The 17,415-nt window shown below is 35.1% G+C and overlaps 3 protein-coding genes across 4 annotated transcripts; all 3 read right to left on the bottom strand.

The window, feature by feature from the left end:
- Positions 1–1,673: 1,673 nt before the first annotated feature.
- LOC105123839 (60S ribosomal protein L30-like) lies at positions 1,674–3,898 on the bottom strand. The gene is made up of 6 exons (XM_011023581.1): positions 3,803–3,898; positions 3,670–3,713; positions 3,442–3,547; positions 3,222–3,323; positions 2,123–2,191; positions 1,674–2,020 (listed from the first exon to the last, which is right to left on the bottom strand). Exons 2-6 carry the CDS (start codon positions 3,688–3,690, stop codon positions 1,980–1,982), a joined length of 339 nt encoding a protein of 112 aa, XP_011021883.1. The 5' UTR covers positions 3,691–3,713; positions 3,803–3,898; the 3' UTR covers positions 1,674–1,979.
- A 1,935-nt stretch (positions 3,899–5,833) lies between these two features.
- On the bottom strand, positions 5,834–11,113 carry LOC105123841 (regulation of nuclear pre-mRNA domain-containing protein 1B-like). Its single transcript, XM_011023582.1, has 7 exons — positions 10,643–11,113; positions 10,014–10,261; positions 9,408–9,563; positions 9,121–9,280; positions 8,814–8,956; positions 8,415–8,450; positions 5,834–6,635 (listed from the first exon to the last, which is right to left on the bottom strand). The coding sequence occupies exons 1-7, from the start codon at positions 10,716–10,718 to the stop codon at positions 5,925–5,927; spliced, it is 1,530 nt and encodes a 509-aa protein (XP_011021884.1). The 5' UTR covers positions 10,719–11,113; the 3' UTR covers positions 5,834–5,924.
- Positions 11,114–12,159: 1,046 nt separating this feature from the next.
- Positions 12,160–17,239, bottom strand: LOC105123838 (apoptotic chromatin condensation inducer in the nucleus-like). Of its 2 annotated transcripts, XM_011023579.1 has the most exons (6): positions 16,914–17,239; positions 15,193–16,470; positions 13,568–13,768; positions 13,321–13,472; positions 12,700–13,172; positions 12,160–12,608 (listed from the first exon to the last, which is right to left on the bottom strand). In XM_011023579.1, the coding sequence occupies exons 2-6, from the start codon at positions 16,439–16,441 to the stop codon at positions 12,356–12,358; spliced, it is 2,328 nt and encodes a 775-aa protein (XP_011021881.1). In that variant the 5' UTR covers positions 16,442–16,470; positions 16,914–17,239; the 3' UTR covers positions 12,160–12,355. The 2 variants fall into 2 exon arrangements, with proteins under 2 accessions (XP_011021881.1, XP_011021882.1); XM_011023580.1 differs by having other exon boundaries at positions 12,364–13,172; positions 16,914–17,237.
- Positions 17,240–17,415: the final 176 nt, after the last annotated feature.

Below are 17,415 nucleotides of genomic sequence, written 5' to 3'. Positions count from 1 at the left end.
AAAAAATCATTTTTTATTTAAAAAAACCACACAGGCCTTAGTTATTATAAACAATTAGTAATATCCCATTAGTTATTTTATTCAAAATACTTAAAATATAAAAAAAATATAAAAAAAAACTCAAGTGAGATATTCTTTATTACTTTTTATATATCATGATTTTATATTCTCTTTTTCCATTTAGGTGTCTTTTTTAAAAGTTGAATTCCAAGAAGTAACCTAGGTCATTCCGACTCATGTTTAAGGGAAAAAACATAGTATTGTTTTTTTTTTAATTAATATAGATATTAAATTAGTTTATATATATTTTAATTAACCTTATAGATTTTAAATTAATAATCATGTAAATAGAAACTTAAATTTAGAGAATAAATTTAAGATTTAATAATTACTTTTTAAAATAAAAACAGTACTGTTGCTCCGCAACTTACTAGCTATTCAAGCTTTATGAACAGTACTCGCGTATGTGTGTGTATATATATATATATGGAGGGACGGAGGCAGGGAGTTGTGGCAGCAAGGAAATGAAAATGATTCGCGAGAACCCACTCTGTATCATCCTGTGCAACTTTTAATCTTTTCTTGACCTCAATTGAAGATGTGTGGATCTATGATGTAATTGATTTGATTTAATGAGTCCCTCCAGAAATTGAAAAGACTCCATCGGCAAGTAGATGAACATTTCAAGAATAATAATCACTCTTGAAATATATATATATATATATATCAGATTGTTCAATTATTTTTGTTTGTATTACTTCATGTATTCAGAACAGTTTATCCATTATCGATTAATCTTTCAGGATTTCAAAATTAATAAATAAAGAAATTTTTATTGATTCTAAAATTTACAATGCTTAAATTAATAATTTTTAAAAAATAAATCTAAAATTAAAAAAATAAATCTAAAATTAACTAATTAAACCATACCATCCAAATTATCAATTATTGTGATGTGAAGGTGCATGTGTGATTATATATTAACTTCTTGATTTAAAAATAATATTTTGATATTATTTGATTTAAAAATAATATTTTTATTTTTTTTTGTTTTTTTTGTTTTTTTTATTTACGTGGGGTGTCCGGGCCAGCTGGCGCACACCACGACTAATTCCCACGGCCCACTGAATACCCTGCAAACCCAGTAGACATGTAAGGCACCGCGGGGTGACAGGCGTGCACGCTAGGGTGCGAATCCAGGTGCAGTGGAAGGAGACAAGCCCTTTCCACCGCTAGGTCAAGCCCTAGTGTGCATGTGAAGGTGATATTTTTGATATTATTGTGACGTGAAGGTGCATGTGTGATCATATATTAACTTCATTTAAAAATAATATTTTTTTTATTTTTAAAAAAATTATTTTTAAAATCAACAAATTAAAAACAATTCAAAATATATATAAAAAATTATTTTGATAAATCTAGATATCACCTTATAATGATTTTAGAGATGCTCTTGTGACAAATCGTTTTGATGTTTTTTTGGTGTTTTTGATTATTTTAATATATTTATATTAAAAATAACAAAAAAAATCTAAAAAAAATAAATCATTTCATACATTTTCAAGCAAGCATAAAGCCAGCTACATGAAAACAGTGTGCAATGGTACAACCAAATCACTAACTCACCATGCACGTCCAAAATCAAGAGCTACCAAAAGGTTAAAAACACTCACGAACTCACAACCAAGAATATAATAGCGAATCAACTACATTTTCAATTTTTTTACTGCTACGCCAAAATCGTGTGGTGCATAAGTGGAGCCATATCTGGATGGGTAATTTCAGAAAACTAGTGGTTCATAACAGAAAGCTTGCTGTATCAAATATCTGAATCAAAACTTGCCACTTGAGTGCACAGCAGACGGGAATAAAATCCAAACTGAAGGATTGACAATTGTTGTAGTTTCCAAACTATTCTAAAGTTGGAAGGGGAAAAAAAATCTCTGCGGTAAATTAACAGGACTGGAAGAATAACCTGCTTAATGATCACCAGGGACTGTCTTGATGATATCAGAATCACCTGTAACACAAAAGAAAAGAGCGGCATTCAAAAAAATGTCAATGGCATCAACATAATGCCAAAATATACAGTTCTAGACATAATAATCTTTTAATGCACTACCTGCATCAACAATGCTCAAGCAAGATACACGGAAGTACTTGCCACAAGCAGTTCCCAAATCAACATTGTCTGCAAAAAGGAAAAAGGGGGCATGAAGGAGGCGAGGGAAAGAAGAGCGCAGTTTCAAAATCAACAGTGCTAAAACATGGCAAAATAGCCTGCCTATGGCTACAGGTAAGAAAATCAAAATCATTTGATTGTTCAAGGCCAGACAATTATTTCCAAACTCCAGGTGTCCTGCAACAAATATAGGGGGAAACTCCAATATTCCAGGGGTGCTCATCATTCAGCACAACATCCTCTTAAATGAAGCCAAACACACATTGACAATCATGTTAAAATTGATACTAAGTGATTTAACAAAATGAAAACAAAATATAAAAACGGAGATGAAAAGCATATCAAATTCAAAGTGACTATATCAACTTGCCCATGTGGTTAATATTAAATGGATGGCGGGTACTCATGGATTACATGAGTTTTTCCCAAAAACATGTGAAACCTAGATAACTCAATGTATAAACTAGCTATTGTACCGAGGCACAACAAAATCAAGAGATAATGGCAAACAGTAACAAGATGCAAGATGACTAGAGTTGGTCTATATGCTGTCTCAAAACCATGTAAGTTTCCCAACATAGATTTGTCAAAGGTCCATAAATTCAGATTGAAGTCACAAGTTTCATAAGCCATATGTTCCATGCATCTAATAAAGAATTCTTCAAACTGCTAGGGGCTACACATAATGATATAATAATGAGACTGCACAGACTGAAAGTTCAGTAACGGCTCGATCAAATTCAAACTCTTAGACGCAGTCAAGGACTCGAGGTTGCAAAATCTTTTAAATAAAAAAGTAAAAAAAAAAGGGAGCATCATCTCGATAAACAAAATCATGATGTCTCAGCACAGATAAAACCAAGCAAAATTCATTACAGCATTGTAATCACAAGCATGATATCCACTAATATGAATGCATTAAAGTTATAGCATGAATACTAGTACTAGACCAAAACCGTTCTCTATCTATAATAGATGTTGACGCAAAAAAAAAAAAAAAAAAACCATAAAAGCCCATAAAAAGGGAACAAGAACTTACTGCCATTATAATGATGCACTCCAACCTTTGCGAGCATAGCATAATACTCAATCTCGGATTTCCTCAAAGGTGGGCAATTGTTTGATAATAGAATCAATTTTCCTGCATAAATATCGATCACCAAATAACCCCAAATTAAAATATAAACAAAAAAAAAATCAAAATTAAGATCTCAGATACAGAAATGAAAAGTTAGTAATGTTAAATAAATAAATAAAACCTTTGGAGCTCCTTAGAGATTTAAGCACAGTTTTGTAACCAAGAGTGTACTTTCCACTCTTCATCACCAAAGCCAATCTGTTATTGATGCTCTCATGGGTCTTCTTCTATAAAATTGACAACAGCAGCAACAAAAAAATTAAAATACAAAATCAATAATCAATAATCAAATTTTCAATTAAACAAAGAAACAAGTGAAATTAAGAGGAAATGGAAGAGAAGAGATTACAGTTTTCTTGGCTGTGACCATTTTGATGCTGTTCGGCTGTTTTCCTGGAAAAAATAAGAGTTTGATGGGAAATTAAGTTAACAATAGAAGAATTTGCCTTATTGAGATGCAATGAGAGCGTAACAAAGCTTACAGCGCTGAGGGTTTATTGAGATTTAGAATCTGAAGCTGAAAGAAACCCTAGAAGCTTGACGGCAGATGCACAGAGCACTAGGGCTTGTGTGTTTCGTTCGCTGATAAATGTCTTGCTTGCCCACGTGCAGTTCGCATGTGCTGATTATTGTTTCCATCTGCTAGTCCTCGAAGATAAAATTAGTCTAATTCCATCCCTACAATTTGTTTTTTAAGTAATGTGGGAAATCAAATTATGTTCTTAAGCGAAGGCAAAGGCCATGGAGAAAATTGTGTCCAGGTCATCAGGATTTACCACATCAATGGTATTGTTCTTGTAAGAAAAAAAATGTGACTGTGAAGGGTGATTTTAGGCTGAAACTTGGATATTATATCTTTAGAGTCAGCACGATGCTTTATTTAAAACATGTTGACCATGCCAAGGAATTCGGTTGAGGATCCGAATGAGGTCGTCCAGAGTGACTCGAGTAGCTGTCTGAGGTGAAGATCTCATGTATAGAGTGACAATATACAAGGGTGACTTAACTGTCAACTTTTCCATAATTGGTGGATCATATATGTTTCTCGGGAAGGGGAGAGGGTGAAGGATGATCGACTCGTTCCCCGGCATGGGGTGGGATAGACTGTTGCTGTGAAAGTGGAAGTTGTTTCCTATAGTATAAAGCTGGCTGTGGCAGCAGGGTGGACGGAGGTTGTGCAGCCGCACTAGGAGTGACTGGCGCAGCTGGAGACTGAAGAGGAGCATCCACAAGCATTTTCACTTTCCGAGTGTCACCGAACTCGGCCACCAAAAGGCGTCCTCCATTTGGTGGCCATTGAAGGTTATAAACAACATTTGGTGTCTCAATGGCTTCTTCCACTGACCAATGCTGCAAAAACAAAGCATTGGGTTCTGATACGTCCATCCAAAGACCAGTGAATAACAGAGTTACATGGATAACTAACATGCTAGACAGTTGAAGTGATTTATTCATATGAATCATGTTAGAAAGTAGTGTACAATTATTTTTAAAGTCTCGCATCTATTTAAGTTTTTGAATAAGATGATTTCTTGATATGATAATAATCATGTGATCAGAGAGGAAAATAGTAAGGAATTATCCTGGTTAAATGCAGGCTGGAACTCAGGCCTCGATTATGCGATCAATGTTGTTCCTGGATCCATCTTCGAAAGATGGTCAAAGTAGTTTTTATCTTCGGATTTACATGAAAAATCCTTGGTGCCTTCTCTTAAAAATAAAATTTTTCGTTTTCTTTTTAATTTTTAATTTTATTACTTAAAAGTTTGTTAGAGTTCAATTAATCCGATCAAGCCGGATTAATATACTAAAAAATAAAATTCTCTCAATGATAATATATTTTACTCACAAAACTCTAACTCAAAATTTTATTTAAAAAGAACAAATACTTTAGCATGTGAATCAACCCGTTGCTTCATTAAAGATATAAATTGATTTTAATATTATATTTAATTTAATATTATATTTAATGGTAACACATAAGTGGCATGTTGGGTTCGAATTATTGAACTATTTTTTCTTCGTATAGGCAATTATCGATCGACTGTGGATGTAATTACAATGTAATTTGGAAGTTAATATGTTTATATATGTTCAATGATTGATCTCTCCTGGGTCAATCCAACTAGATCTATAATCGAGGCCTTGAATCTGACGACTATACTTGCAAAGGATGGCGAAAAAGAAAGGAGCAGGTAGTTCAGCTTTTCCCATGGATATCTGTCACTGCAGCTGGAAGAAGGGGCTGTATAAGAGGTTCTCGATATTCCGTTGTCTCCATGCTTCTCTGTTTCAACGAGCATATATAGTTGTATGTCATGCTTGTTACTCAGTTTTAACTTCTAACATTTTTCATCAGTCTCTCTTGCATGCCTGTACATCGTCATATCATGCGACAAGTATTCAAGGGATAATCAATCATGGTTTCTCAATAATTAAGAATCTGTGCTTACCAGCCGAGTTATTTGTACTTCTTGTCACATTTCTGTGTGCACGAGCCTTTGCGAGAACAATTTGCACGAACTAAATTTCAAATTACTCAAGATACTCATTCTGTTGGAAACAAGATAATTACATCTGGCTACCTAAAAGTACGATTTTTCACTAAGAATGAGATGGGTGGCCATAGTACTCCAATCCAGGTGGTTGAGGTCTGAAATTAGCACCCAGGGTTTGTTGAGTTAAAGACCTGGGTTGTTTCTGGTTTATTGGGGCCTCCTGTTGTGCCACTGGTAACGGTTGCTGCTGAGGCATTTGCGATGGTTGTTGAGCCAAGGGCATGGTTTGACTTACCTTATAGGGTGGGGGTGGGGGTGGGGGTGATCCTGGAGGCATCACAGAAAAGTTACCATAAGCATACGGGGCTGCAATCCCTCCCCCTGGTTGTATATAAGGCTGAGAGGATGGGTTGGGAAGAATGTGAAATTGAGATTGAGTGGTTGGAGTCTGGATCTGCATTGTAGGTTGGGTCAACAAAACTGACTGGTACGAATGTGTTGTTGGAGCTGTAAGTGGCTGAGCTAGCATAAAAACATTTGGATCCGAAACAGGTAAAGAGGTTTCAGGTTTTGGAGCATTCTTTGCTTCTTCAGCGGCAAATGTAGAGAGAACAGCGTGCATTATCATTTGAGAAGAGGAGGAAGCTGCAAGCTTCTCTGCAACCTCCGCAGCAATAGCTGCAGCTGTCCTCTTGGGTGTTTGTCCTGCTTTTGCATTTGAATCAATTGGTACTGTAGTTGTACTAGATGCTTTTGATACTTCACCATTAAGCCGCCTTCGCATCTTGCTGGCTTCCTCTACTTGTGCCTGTGCGACCTGAAATTGACAAAATAAGTAAAACAACTGCTCCATGAATCATCGCAACACTAAGATATAGCCCTGTCGATGACAAACAAGAGTCTAGATTACTGAAGATGACTGGGATTAGGATTTCTGAGTAGCACTGCTTGGTAGATAGATCACAACTTATCAAACCTCTTGCATCTGCAGGGCCCCACATTTCAAATCGGCTTAAAAGCATACTGATCTTTAAAACACCCAAAATTGTGAAAATTCATTGAATATGCCAGTGTTACGAGAATGTGCAGGCCAAAGTTTTTCTTTGTGGGTATATGAAAAGGTAAACTAATTTAGCATCCAAAAAACAAAGAGTTAAAAGAGAATGTAAAGACTGGCGTTGGTTTTAAAACAACAAAAAAATTAAAGGTTTGTTGGTTCAATCAAGGGTATAAAGAACAGGCAAAATCTTTTGCATTTCATACAGTGGCATATCAACAAATATGCTCCTCCAAATTAATCAGAGTAGAAAGGATATCCAGGATCCACCATTAGTAAGTTCACTCGAACTCTAGAATACCTAGTAACAGAAGGTATGAATTTTCAACTAAGCATTATCAATGCCTTCAACAGTTGTTGGCAAATGTTCACCCTAACTCATCATGTTTATAGGCTAGTATTTATGATACAACTTAAGTCTTGTACATCTACATTTCCAGAAATTATATGACTACCAACTAACCATGACAACAGTTTCAACCTATGACATGCCCGAATTTTTTTTCCAGCAGGATCAATTAAGGATCTTTGATGCTTGTCTATAATAGATAATCAACTTAAAACATCAAGTTGTCAAGAAACCAATTCCTTAATAAATAGTATGTAATTAAAACAAACATAACGTATGAAATAGACAGCAAATAAAAGTAAATAATATCTTATAAAAAATAAACTATTTAGAATTGAATTAACAGTTCATTAATTTGGAGATCAAGGTTTAAAATCTTATTTGAAAGAAAATACTTTAAAGAACAGAAAGAAATGGAGAACTAAAAAGAAGAGTGGACCTTAATCATTTACCAAATTCATTTAGGCTTTTTTTTAAGAATATATATCATGTAGTTAAGCGATGACTTCTTTTCAAGAACTTAAGCTGACTACATGATATATATTCTAAAAAAAAAAAAAAGCATAATTGAATTTGGTAAATAAGATGATACTAAATTTTTAGATTAGAAAAGGTTCTTTTATGTTAATGAATTTTTTATCACTAAATTTTAAAGGAAAGTGTGATTTTGTATATCCTATACAAGGTAAAATGCTTGAAAAAGATAGAAAAACACCAATTTAATGTTCATTTAATAGTACTTAATTATTTTTGTAGGCAAATCTCCTAAAATGACCCCATACAATTTAATTCAGCTATAAAGCCATTTTGATACATGACCTTAAAAAACCTTAAATTTTAGCTATAAGACAACATATTTCTAACAATGTTTCCTAATTGGGGGATGTCAATTGACACCCCTAGTGATAAGGTGGCCTTGCCTCTGGTTTCAATAGATGTCAGCAGCCAAGCAAGTATAATTAGATCACATAAAAGGCATTTAGCATTCAGAAAGGCTAACAATTAACTAGAACGTGTATCATAGCATAAATGTACTATCTTGATATTCAATCAGGAAAAAAAAATCATCAAGATTGACACAGTGACATAAATGCACATTCTACTATATGTGCTTTTGACCATCAAAACCCAGCAAAAAATAAGTGAAAACAGAATAAATGTTCAAGGCTCAGGAAGTGCAAAATCCATACCTGTATCTGAGTCCGAACTCCCTCCAGTTCAGATTCCTTGAAACATAAAAACGAATAAACGAGTAAAATTTAAAGCGAACAGAATTTCAAAAACATGTGTATCTCATTTATTCACAAAAACAATGGAAAATATCCATAGAAGAATACCAGGAGGGCAAGACATCCTCCTCTACTAGAAAATAACACTAATAGAGAAGGGCATTTCAATCATGCTCAACAACTGCTGGAGAAAATCTATAAAATCTCCAGCAACTTTGCTCTGAAATGAGACCAAAAACAGTTTTATCACAGATTTTCTATAGATCCTCTCTGACCAAACACTCCATATAAAGGCAAACTGTGCAAAGGCTGATAATTGACATTCAAATAGCAAGTGAAGGTGATGAGTCAATCAGATACCTGTTCCTGTAGAGCTTCTTTTAACTGAGAGACAAGTGCTGCTCTACTTGCTTTAGCTGATTTAAGTTTCTCAATACTTCGTTTCAAACGATTCTCATTATCCTCTAGCTCCTTAGCCAATGTTTTTCGTTTTGGATCTTTATCTAAGCAAAAAGAATTGTGCTTCAGAGGCCCACAAATTTTGAAAGTCAAAACTCAGGCTGTGAAAGCATTTCAGGAGAAACATGTAATGTCTGAAAAGCTGGGGAACATTCCCAAGAAACCACTTTAATTGTCTCTATATGAACTTCAAGTTCATTTCTCTTACCGTTATTACTACAGGCAATATCAACATCTTTCTCCATATTCCTCACATGACGAACTGCAGACTTGCAATTCCTCATCTCTGCCTCTTCATTGGGCTGCTCACTAACCATCAAATTGAATGCAGATAATATTTTTTCAGCAGCACCTCCAATAGAAAATTTCTGGTTCCCGGAGCAATGACACAACAGTGAGATAGAAGATCAGGAAAAAAGAGGATGACAATACATAAACAATACAAGCACATTAAACCAAATAGAAGAAAAGGAGAAACAAGGTCCTTGGTCCAACCGTTCTAATGGATCGTGAATCTCGCTTTGTATTTTTCAGAGTGCGTGAACGTTTTTTGCTGAGCTCCAAGGGTGGAGGTGCATCTTCTCCAAGCATTACCTCTCTGAGGCTCCGGGCATGTGACCCAAATACTGTCCTTTCTTCCCATATATTTACCTGGTGATCACGTTAACACAAGTCCAGTAATCTTAATCACCTCTCTGGCTTCTTAAGAGATACTACACCAATAAGCACATCAACAAAATCATGTTGGCATCTTATACATCTGTCGATGCTCAACTAACATATAATCACATTCAGTTACCTTTTGTTTCCACCCATGTTATTTTTGGGCATAGGATGCACTTTTATTTATCAGCCATGTTATTACATGTAACAAATCCAACTAAATGAGGATTGAAAAAATCCTGGACTGGCAATAAATAAGGCGTTGCTCGAAAAGAGACTGACAGAGAAATATAAGATAATCGTTAATTAACTATGTTCCACATCCACAATAGCACCCCTTTGCATTCCAATAGTTCTATGAGCACATTTTTTATACAGAAAAAATGGTGCTGTGTCGTAAAGTTTGAATCAGCTGCCCCAACAAAAATAAAAACTTACCAATCTAGAGACGACATTCTTGTCACGATCATCACCTTTTTCAACTACATTTTTTAGCGCTGCAGGAAGAACTTTCCAAAACTCCGCAACGAATTCATTTCCTTTCCGCTTACTGTTCTGAAGGATGTCATTTGCAAGATACAATAGAGGTACTTTCTTGAGCATGTCTGAGTTGTGGAACTGTTTATTCCATGTCTCAACAACTAATTCTGCTTTGCTACGGTGATGTATACACCACCGAGACAAAGCTATGCAATAAAGTTAAGGTAGCACGCATACAAAGTCAACACATAATCAAAACAATTACTCAACAATTTTGGTAAGAAACAGGAATAGTCAGAGATAGACATGTCGGAACCATTCCTCTAACTTCATCATGAACATTAAAGCAGAAATACCAAATGAAAAGGAATCAATACAAAGTACACCAAACAGTGACCTTGGAATAGATTAGAAAATCAAAATAGACTCTATGCACTGTCCTTTTTTTGTAATATAAATAATAGGCTGTCCAGAAACAGCATAAGTACAAAATCATCACAAAAGCTTTCCGATTTGTTAGCTGTAAAAAGAAACTAAAAAGAAGATGCGGAATTCATTAATTACAAATACAAGAAAAAGAAGGATACACTCGATACACTGCTGGGTGCCGTTGAGCTTGGAAAGCTTATCTACAAGTATCTGTTCGCTAAATGCACTATTCATATCACCCTAAACAATACCCTCCACCAAACCCTAAAGAAAACACTTGAATTGTAGATACCAAGCTAGACCCTTTATAAAGTGAACTGAAAACAGAAACTTGCGATCATAAAAGCACAGCTGCAGCTATCCAAACTGATGAAAGTCTCAATCTTTAAACCCTAGAATTTTATCAGCGAAGAAAGGGGATAGAGTGAAGTTAATTTGAGAAGAGAGAATGAAACGACGACGTTTATAAAATAAAAGAAAGGGAAATGGGAGTGAAAGATTTGTTTCTTCTGGTTTGTGTAAACTAGGTTACTGGGGAGGACTCGAGGAACCGAGGGTGATTTCTGTTAACTACATTCGAGAGAGGAGAGAGTTAAGAGTTAAACTGACATACGAGGGTGTTTTCATGAAAATAGAGGGGTGGAAGGTGATAGAACTGTTTTTTAAAATATTTTTTATTTAAAAAATATTAAAATGTTTTTTATTTTAAATATTAATACATTAATCAATTTAAAAATAATAAAAAGATTTAATTTAAAATAAAATAATAAATTTTAATAAAAAATAAATTGAAACTTACCTATATTTTAAAATATTATTAAATATGATTGGTTTTGTGTTTTTACCTGTATTGTAAAAATATATTTATTTTAAAAATATTAAATTAGTATTTTGTTATTATTTTATAAATATTTTACATTTATTTTGAGAAAATATTAAATTAATATTTTTTATATTTTTTAATAATTTTAATATAATGATATAAAAATTTAAAAAAAATATTTTAACATATTTTCAATTAAAAATATTTTTATAAAATACATGTTTAACACATTATTAAAAATTATAAAAAAAAATATTAAAAATTATTTAAAAAATATAGTAGTAAATATTTTTTAAAGTATTTTTTATATTAAAATGTATTAAGATAAAATTATTTTATTTTAAAAAAATTATTTTTAATATTAATATATATATTTAAATAAATATAAAAATACACATTGGGATACTTCTCAACCTGCTGACCTATTTAAAAAAACACTCAGATGATTAAAAAAAGAAAATTTATTGTCATAAATTCGCACTCTTAACATGCATATTTATTAACATGCATATTTATCATCTCTGTGATGTCTTACATACCTACTAGATTTATAAGGTATTTAATGGGCGGTGGAGATTAGTCGTGATACACGCAAATTGATCCTAGATTTACAAGATATTTAGTGGACGGTAGAGATTAGTCGTGATACACGCAAATTGATCCTAGATTTACAAGATATTTAGTGGACGGTAGAGATTAGTCGTGATACACGCAAATTGATCCGATCCGAACATCCATTGATCCGATCCGAACATCCATGTAAATAAAAAAAGATCTCCAAAACAGGGAAAATTACAACACCAGTCCATAATTAAAAGCGCAGAGCAACAATAGTAATTGAAACAGTAAATCAACTTCTTTTGGTGTATTTTATAATTGTAATGTAGAGTTGACACAAATAATCGTTCCAGATTTCTACATTCATGTGCAAAGTTTATCTTCAAAAGAAAAACCAAACGAATTGGTGTTTTTCAAAGCATGGAAAGGATATGCAGGTATATTTATACACCAACTTCAGAAACCTACATAAGGGACCACATAGAAAACATCAATGCAAGGAATTTAGAACCAACTGCTTAAGATTGGGAAAGTTAAAATTCTTGTTCAACAGGAAAACAAGATATGTCCACATGTCGGGCGACCCACTCATATAGAGAGCTCTTAGTTGAAAAGTTTCTAATGCTAAAAAAAACTTAAGCTTCTTCAACATCATGCAGTCTTCAGAAAAACCAAGTCCAGCAACGAACCACATTCCTCTGCTTGGCTGGAACAATTCCTTCTTACAAGCAACACCTGCAGACCTGCAAAGATGCAACTATGTGATGCTATCTTACCATTATCTAACATAATCCTAAGAGCAGCCAGGGAGGTAAATAATAGCCCAGTCCCTACTGCTTGGTGTTTTTGCCATGTCCTGCAAGTTTTGCTGCAACTTGCTCCTCTGATAATGGTAGATAGTAGATCCGAGGAGCTGTTTTGGTTTTCCGAAAGAGGTCATCCAGGGTGACAATTGGAGGATCATGTTTCTCAGGAAGTGGAGGGGGTGGAGGAAGATCTACCCGTTCCCTGGCATGGGGTGGGTTAGACAGCGCTGGTGGAAGTGGAAGGGAAGTTGGAGGTGGAAGCTGCTGCCTAGAAACCTGTTGACGGGGAGAGGGCTGTGGCTGCAACATGGGTGGGGCAGGGGCAGGGGCAGCCACACTAGGAGTGACAGGTGCAGCTAGAGACTGAGGAGGAGCATCCACCCGGATTTTAACTTCCTGAGGATCAACAAACTCGGCCACTAAAAGACGTCCACCATTTGGCGGCCATTGTAGGTTATAAATAGTATTTCGTGTCTCCACAGCTTCTTCCACAGATGAATACTGCAAAAACATAGTATTTCAATGCATCGCAAGTTCAAGCAGTGCAGATACATACTAAAAATATACAAGAAACAATAGATGTATGCTCTCATTCCCAAGAAAGGGTTTCCACACTCGAACATGTCCAGAAGACAGAGAGATGTCTTACCATAACATAGCAATGGGTTTTGATATGATCCATCCAAAAACTGGTGACACTCCCGGTTTTGCCCAGGAGTTCTTGGACAGCTTTCAGAGTAAAAGGACGCAGAAAACGATCAATTCTGAGAGAATTGGTAGGAGGTTTTTGTGATGGTGGAACTGCCAAGTAATAATGATAGAACAAAAATGTGTCAGATGTTAAACAAATTGCCCCTGGGGACACGTATATTCCAAATAAAAGAAAACTAACTAACCGATGCGCTCCTTGGGTGCCTCCTCACCAACAGAGGAGTCAGATCGAGAAAAGTTGCGTCGGAGAGGAGCCGGTTGAAACCCGTCCTTTGGTGTGGTGGTGGGTGTAAGATTAGAGCTTTGCTGTTCAGGAACCTTGATGCTCTCAGAATTCCATCTTCGTTGCCGCTTTAAAGGTTCTGCGTTCCCAACAGCTTCTTGATCTGTAAACAGCACAAAATAAATTGAGAAACTGAGATCATGCTTCCTTGTGAAATGATTAACTTAACAGCAGAAAAGGAAAACAGATCAACAACAAATTTGCAAGCACAACTGCTCCTGAGGAAGTAATCACACAGAACCAGGTAGCTGCACTTATCTTCCAAAATATAGCTTTCAGAAGATCAGATAAAAAGCATAAATCACTTATAGAATGTAAAATAAAAGAACAAGCAGTCAGGGCAATGTAATAAACATAAATGGTTAGATTGATTCCAACATAACCTAAACTTCAAAAGTAGCTGTGACATACTCGTTCAACACAATCTTTAGGTGTATATTAGTTTCAGAACTAGAAGCTCCCAAAATACATTGCATGCAGATATGAAATCCAAAAACTAAGACATGCCCACGCCGTATTCAATTAACAGATATTTAAAAAGCCATGGTGCTTTGGCTAAAAGCAGACCTAGAAGAACATCCAAACTTGGATCAGTTTTTCCACATTGCTTAAAATGTACTAAATTGAGAGTATAAACTAGAGCCAACAGATCCTACACTTATCCAAAGTAACTTTCACCAGGACCGGGGGCTGGGTTCGAAGAAAAACTAGAGAAACTAGATGTCAATGCTTCCAAAAGGTCTTGTACAACATTTCCTTCAGAACTTGCATATCTGATAAAGAAAACAAGAGCGACAGCAGGCTATTTCTTTATCCATTCATAATTTCCTTTATTTTCTATATGGAAGCAACATTAGATGCAGGACTAAAGTTTTTTTAAGATCTAAAATGATAGAAAGATCAAATAAAAAAGTTGGACCAAAAAAACGAAAAGAACAAGAATTACTTAGCTTAGCACAATTATATGTAAAAAGAGAATTTGTGTGTGGCTGTAAGCTGTAATAATACAGATGGTCATGAAAATCAAAGACATGAATTCACAATGACATTTAGGAGGGTCTTAGAGGCAAACACCAATAATTGCAGCTTCACATGTCTTCGACAAAATCTAATGATCTCAAAGAACCACATAATTCATTTTTTCCACATAGAACAATCTCAGGACACAGTGGGACTAATCCTTGTCACCAAGTATGGAGAATTTCAAATCATCTCCTCCATTATAATACGCAATATTACATAACAATGAAAGCATAAATCTCAATTAATTACTACTTCCACGATCAGATCACTCACAAAATATTTATCAGACTAAAATGTTCTTTTGAAGAAAACTGTTGGTAAAAATACTAATATATGGCAGCAGCCCATATGTGGTATAATAACCATCATTACTGGACATAAACAACTATTGAAAGGTACAAATACATCATACTTACAAAACTGACATGGCAAAACCACATAAAACAGCATTAGTGAATTCCAGACCACATGGTAGTCATCAATATGATAAAGAACAAATCTTACCATTAAGCCTTCTTTTTTCCATGGGTGCAACTGGACAAGTCCTATTCTCAACATGGATCTCCTTTTGATCAGTAGATAAATCCTTCCCAGTAACATTAACTAGATTTTCCTCCTTCACACTGGGCACTTCATTTTTTATTTTACACTTATCGCCCACTTCATCAGTATTATACTTTGAATCAATTAGCTTACTCTCTAGAACATCTTCCTCCATGGAGTCATCACCAGAACTCCTGTCTAAATTCAACTTTTCCGAGTACCCCACATCAACACTGTCATTTTTCTTGCTCATATCTGCATTTGTACCATTGCTGTCATCTTTCTTTTCAACAGAGGGACTCTTTTCTTGTGGCTCTTCAACATCCATTGGATGTGATTCACCACCAACTGGGACAACATTACTGGATGATGGTTCCACCATCTCTAGCTTAACATCATCTAGTTCTAATTTGACATCATCAGCAATTATATTATCCTTTAGTTCAATCTTTTCATTAATTGATACAGAATCAGTAGAAATAGAATCAGAGTTTACTTGAAACCCTAAATTAGGGTTGACCTCAGATACCTGGTTGTCCGGAGCAGAAGACTCAAGCACGACATTCTCGTCTGAAGGCTTTGAACTCTCATTCTCCAGCTGGGGCTTTGAATCTTCATTCTCCAGCTGGATACTTGAGTTCTCATTTGCCTCCTGTGTTCCAGAATTTTGCACATCTTGTACACTTAATGCTACTTCAGATACCACACTCTCAGTAACAGAAATCCTGGTCTCCATGGTAGTTGCATGAATAGTGAGCTCCTCTTCTTCTACCCTAGAAGAATTAACACCATCCATTTTGACCTCCTCTTGAAGTTCTCTTGAACCCGTGGCTTTCACACTCTCATCAATGCCAACCTGAACCATAACATCATCCACCTTCTCATCTCTGTTAGCAGCATCATCCACAACAACTTCAACCGTCTCAGTAACAGCCGATACTGCCTGTGCATTTTTCACCCCAACTACATGCGGGTTCTCCAAATCAACACCATTATCCACATCCTCCGCAACCTCTGCAGCATTTACCAACTCTCTGCGAATTTCTTCATCTTCCCTCTCAATACGAATTGCTTCTTCCAACCGTTTAACCAAATCATCCTTCAAACCACTGGTTTTCAATTTTCGCCTTTTAAGCTCTTCTTTTAACTCAGTAACCTTCAACTGGACTAAGTCCAGTTTATTTCCAAGAACTGGGTATTGTGAAGACATGCTTTCCAACTAGAATCACACTCAAAGTCCTGTAAAAAAAAAAAAATCCAAAACTCTTTCAGCGACCTAAACAAAACCTCACAACTTCACTACAATTTAGTGAAATAGGAAAACCATCATATCAGTAAAGCTATCACAATGTCAACATCATGTAGTAACAAGCCAGACGCTAAAAATTTAACATACCCACTTAATCAATAATTATCCCAAAAACCAAATCCAACCACACGAATCCACTTCATAAAATGCAAAATTAAAAAAAAAAAAAACATTAAAAAAATTCACTTCAGGTACCGAATTTTCTCATCATCCACAAACCGTCTTCCAAACAAATCCCAACACGGCAAAAAAAAAATTACATATTCCATAATGTATCAAATTCTAAATAAATAAATAAAATAAAACAAATGCATACAAAATTATATGAACCAAACACAAAAAACGAGAAGAAAAAAAAAGAAAGACAACTTACCCAAAAAAATTATCGGTTGCACTCGCAGTAGAAACGGCTATATAAAACCCTAAATTTCACAATACAAAACCCGCCATTAGAGATTAAACAAAACCCGGCAATTATCAGCGATTCAGAATGTTTTCCTGAAACAGAAAGACCAAAACAATAGGCAAAAACTAAAACATGAAAAAAGAGAAAGAAACAAATGTATAAAAAATCTAAAATGAAAAACAGAGAAAAAGTAGAGTTTTCATTTTCTTTTTTTCTTTTCCTTTTGAGGGAGGGGAGGTAATTTAGGGTTTTGGTTTTCTTATCGAGAAATTATAGATAGAAAGGGGTTCGAGCGTGTTTGGGGGGTTGTTTGGTCCTTTAAAAATCGCAGTGCAGCTTTTGTTGTCATCTACCGGATTTGCCCCTTACAATCGTGGGATTCTGCTCTCTCATGCGGTCTTAGCGGTCAAGTTACGGGGGGTTATGCGCGTTGGACCTGTGGTTTGGCAAATTGGCAGTTACCTTATCC

Source organism: Populus euphratica, unplaced genomic scaffold (assembly GCF_000495115.2).
Source record: "Populus euphratica unplaced genomic scaffold, PopEup_1.0 scaffold12.1, whole genome shotgun sequence".
NCBI classification, from domain to species: Eukaryota; Viridiplantae; Streptophyta; class Magnoliopsida; order Malpighiales; family Salicaceae; genus Populus; species Populus euphratica.
This window is presented reverse-complemented; position numbering and strand designations above follow the sequence as displayed.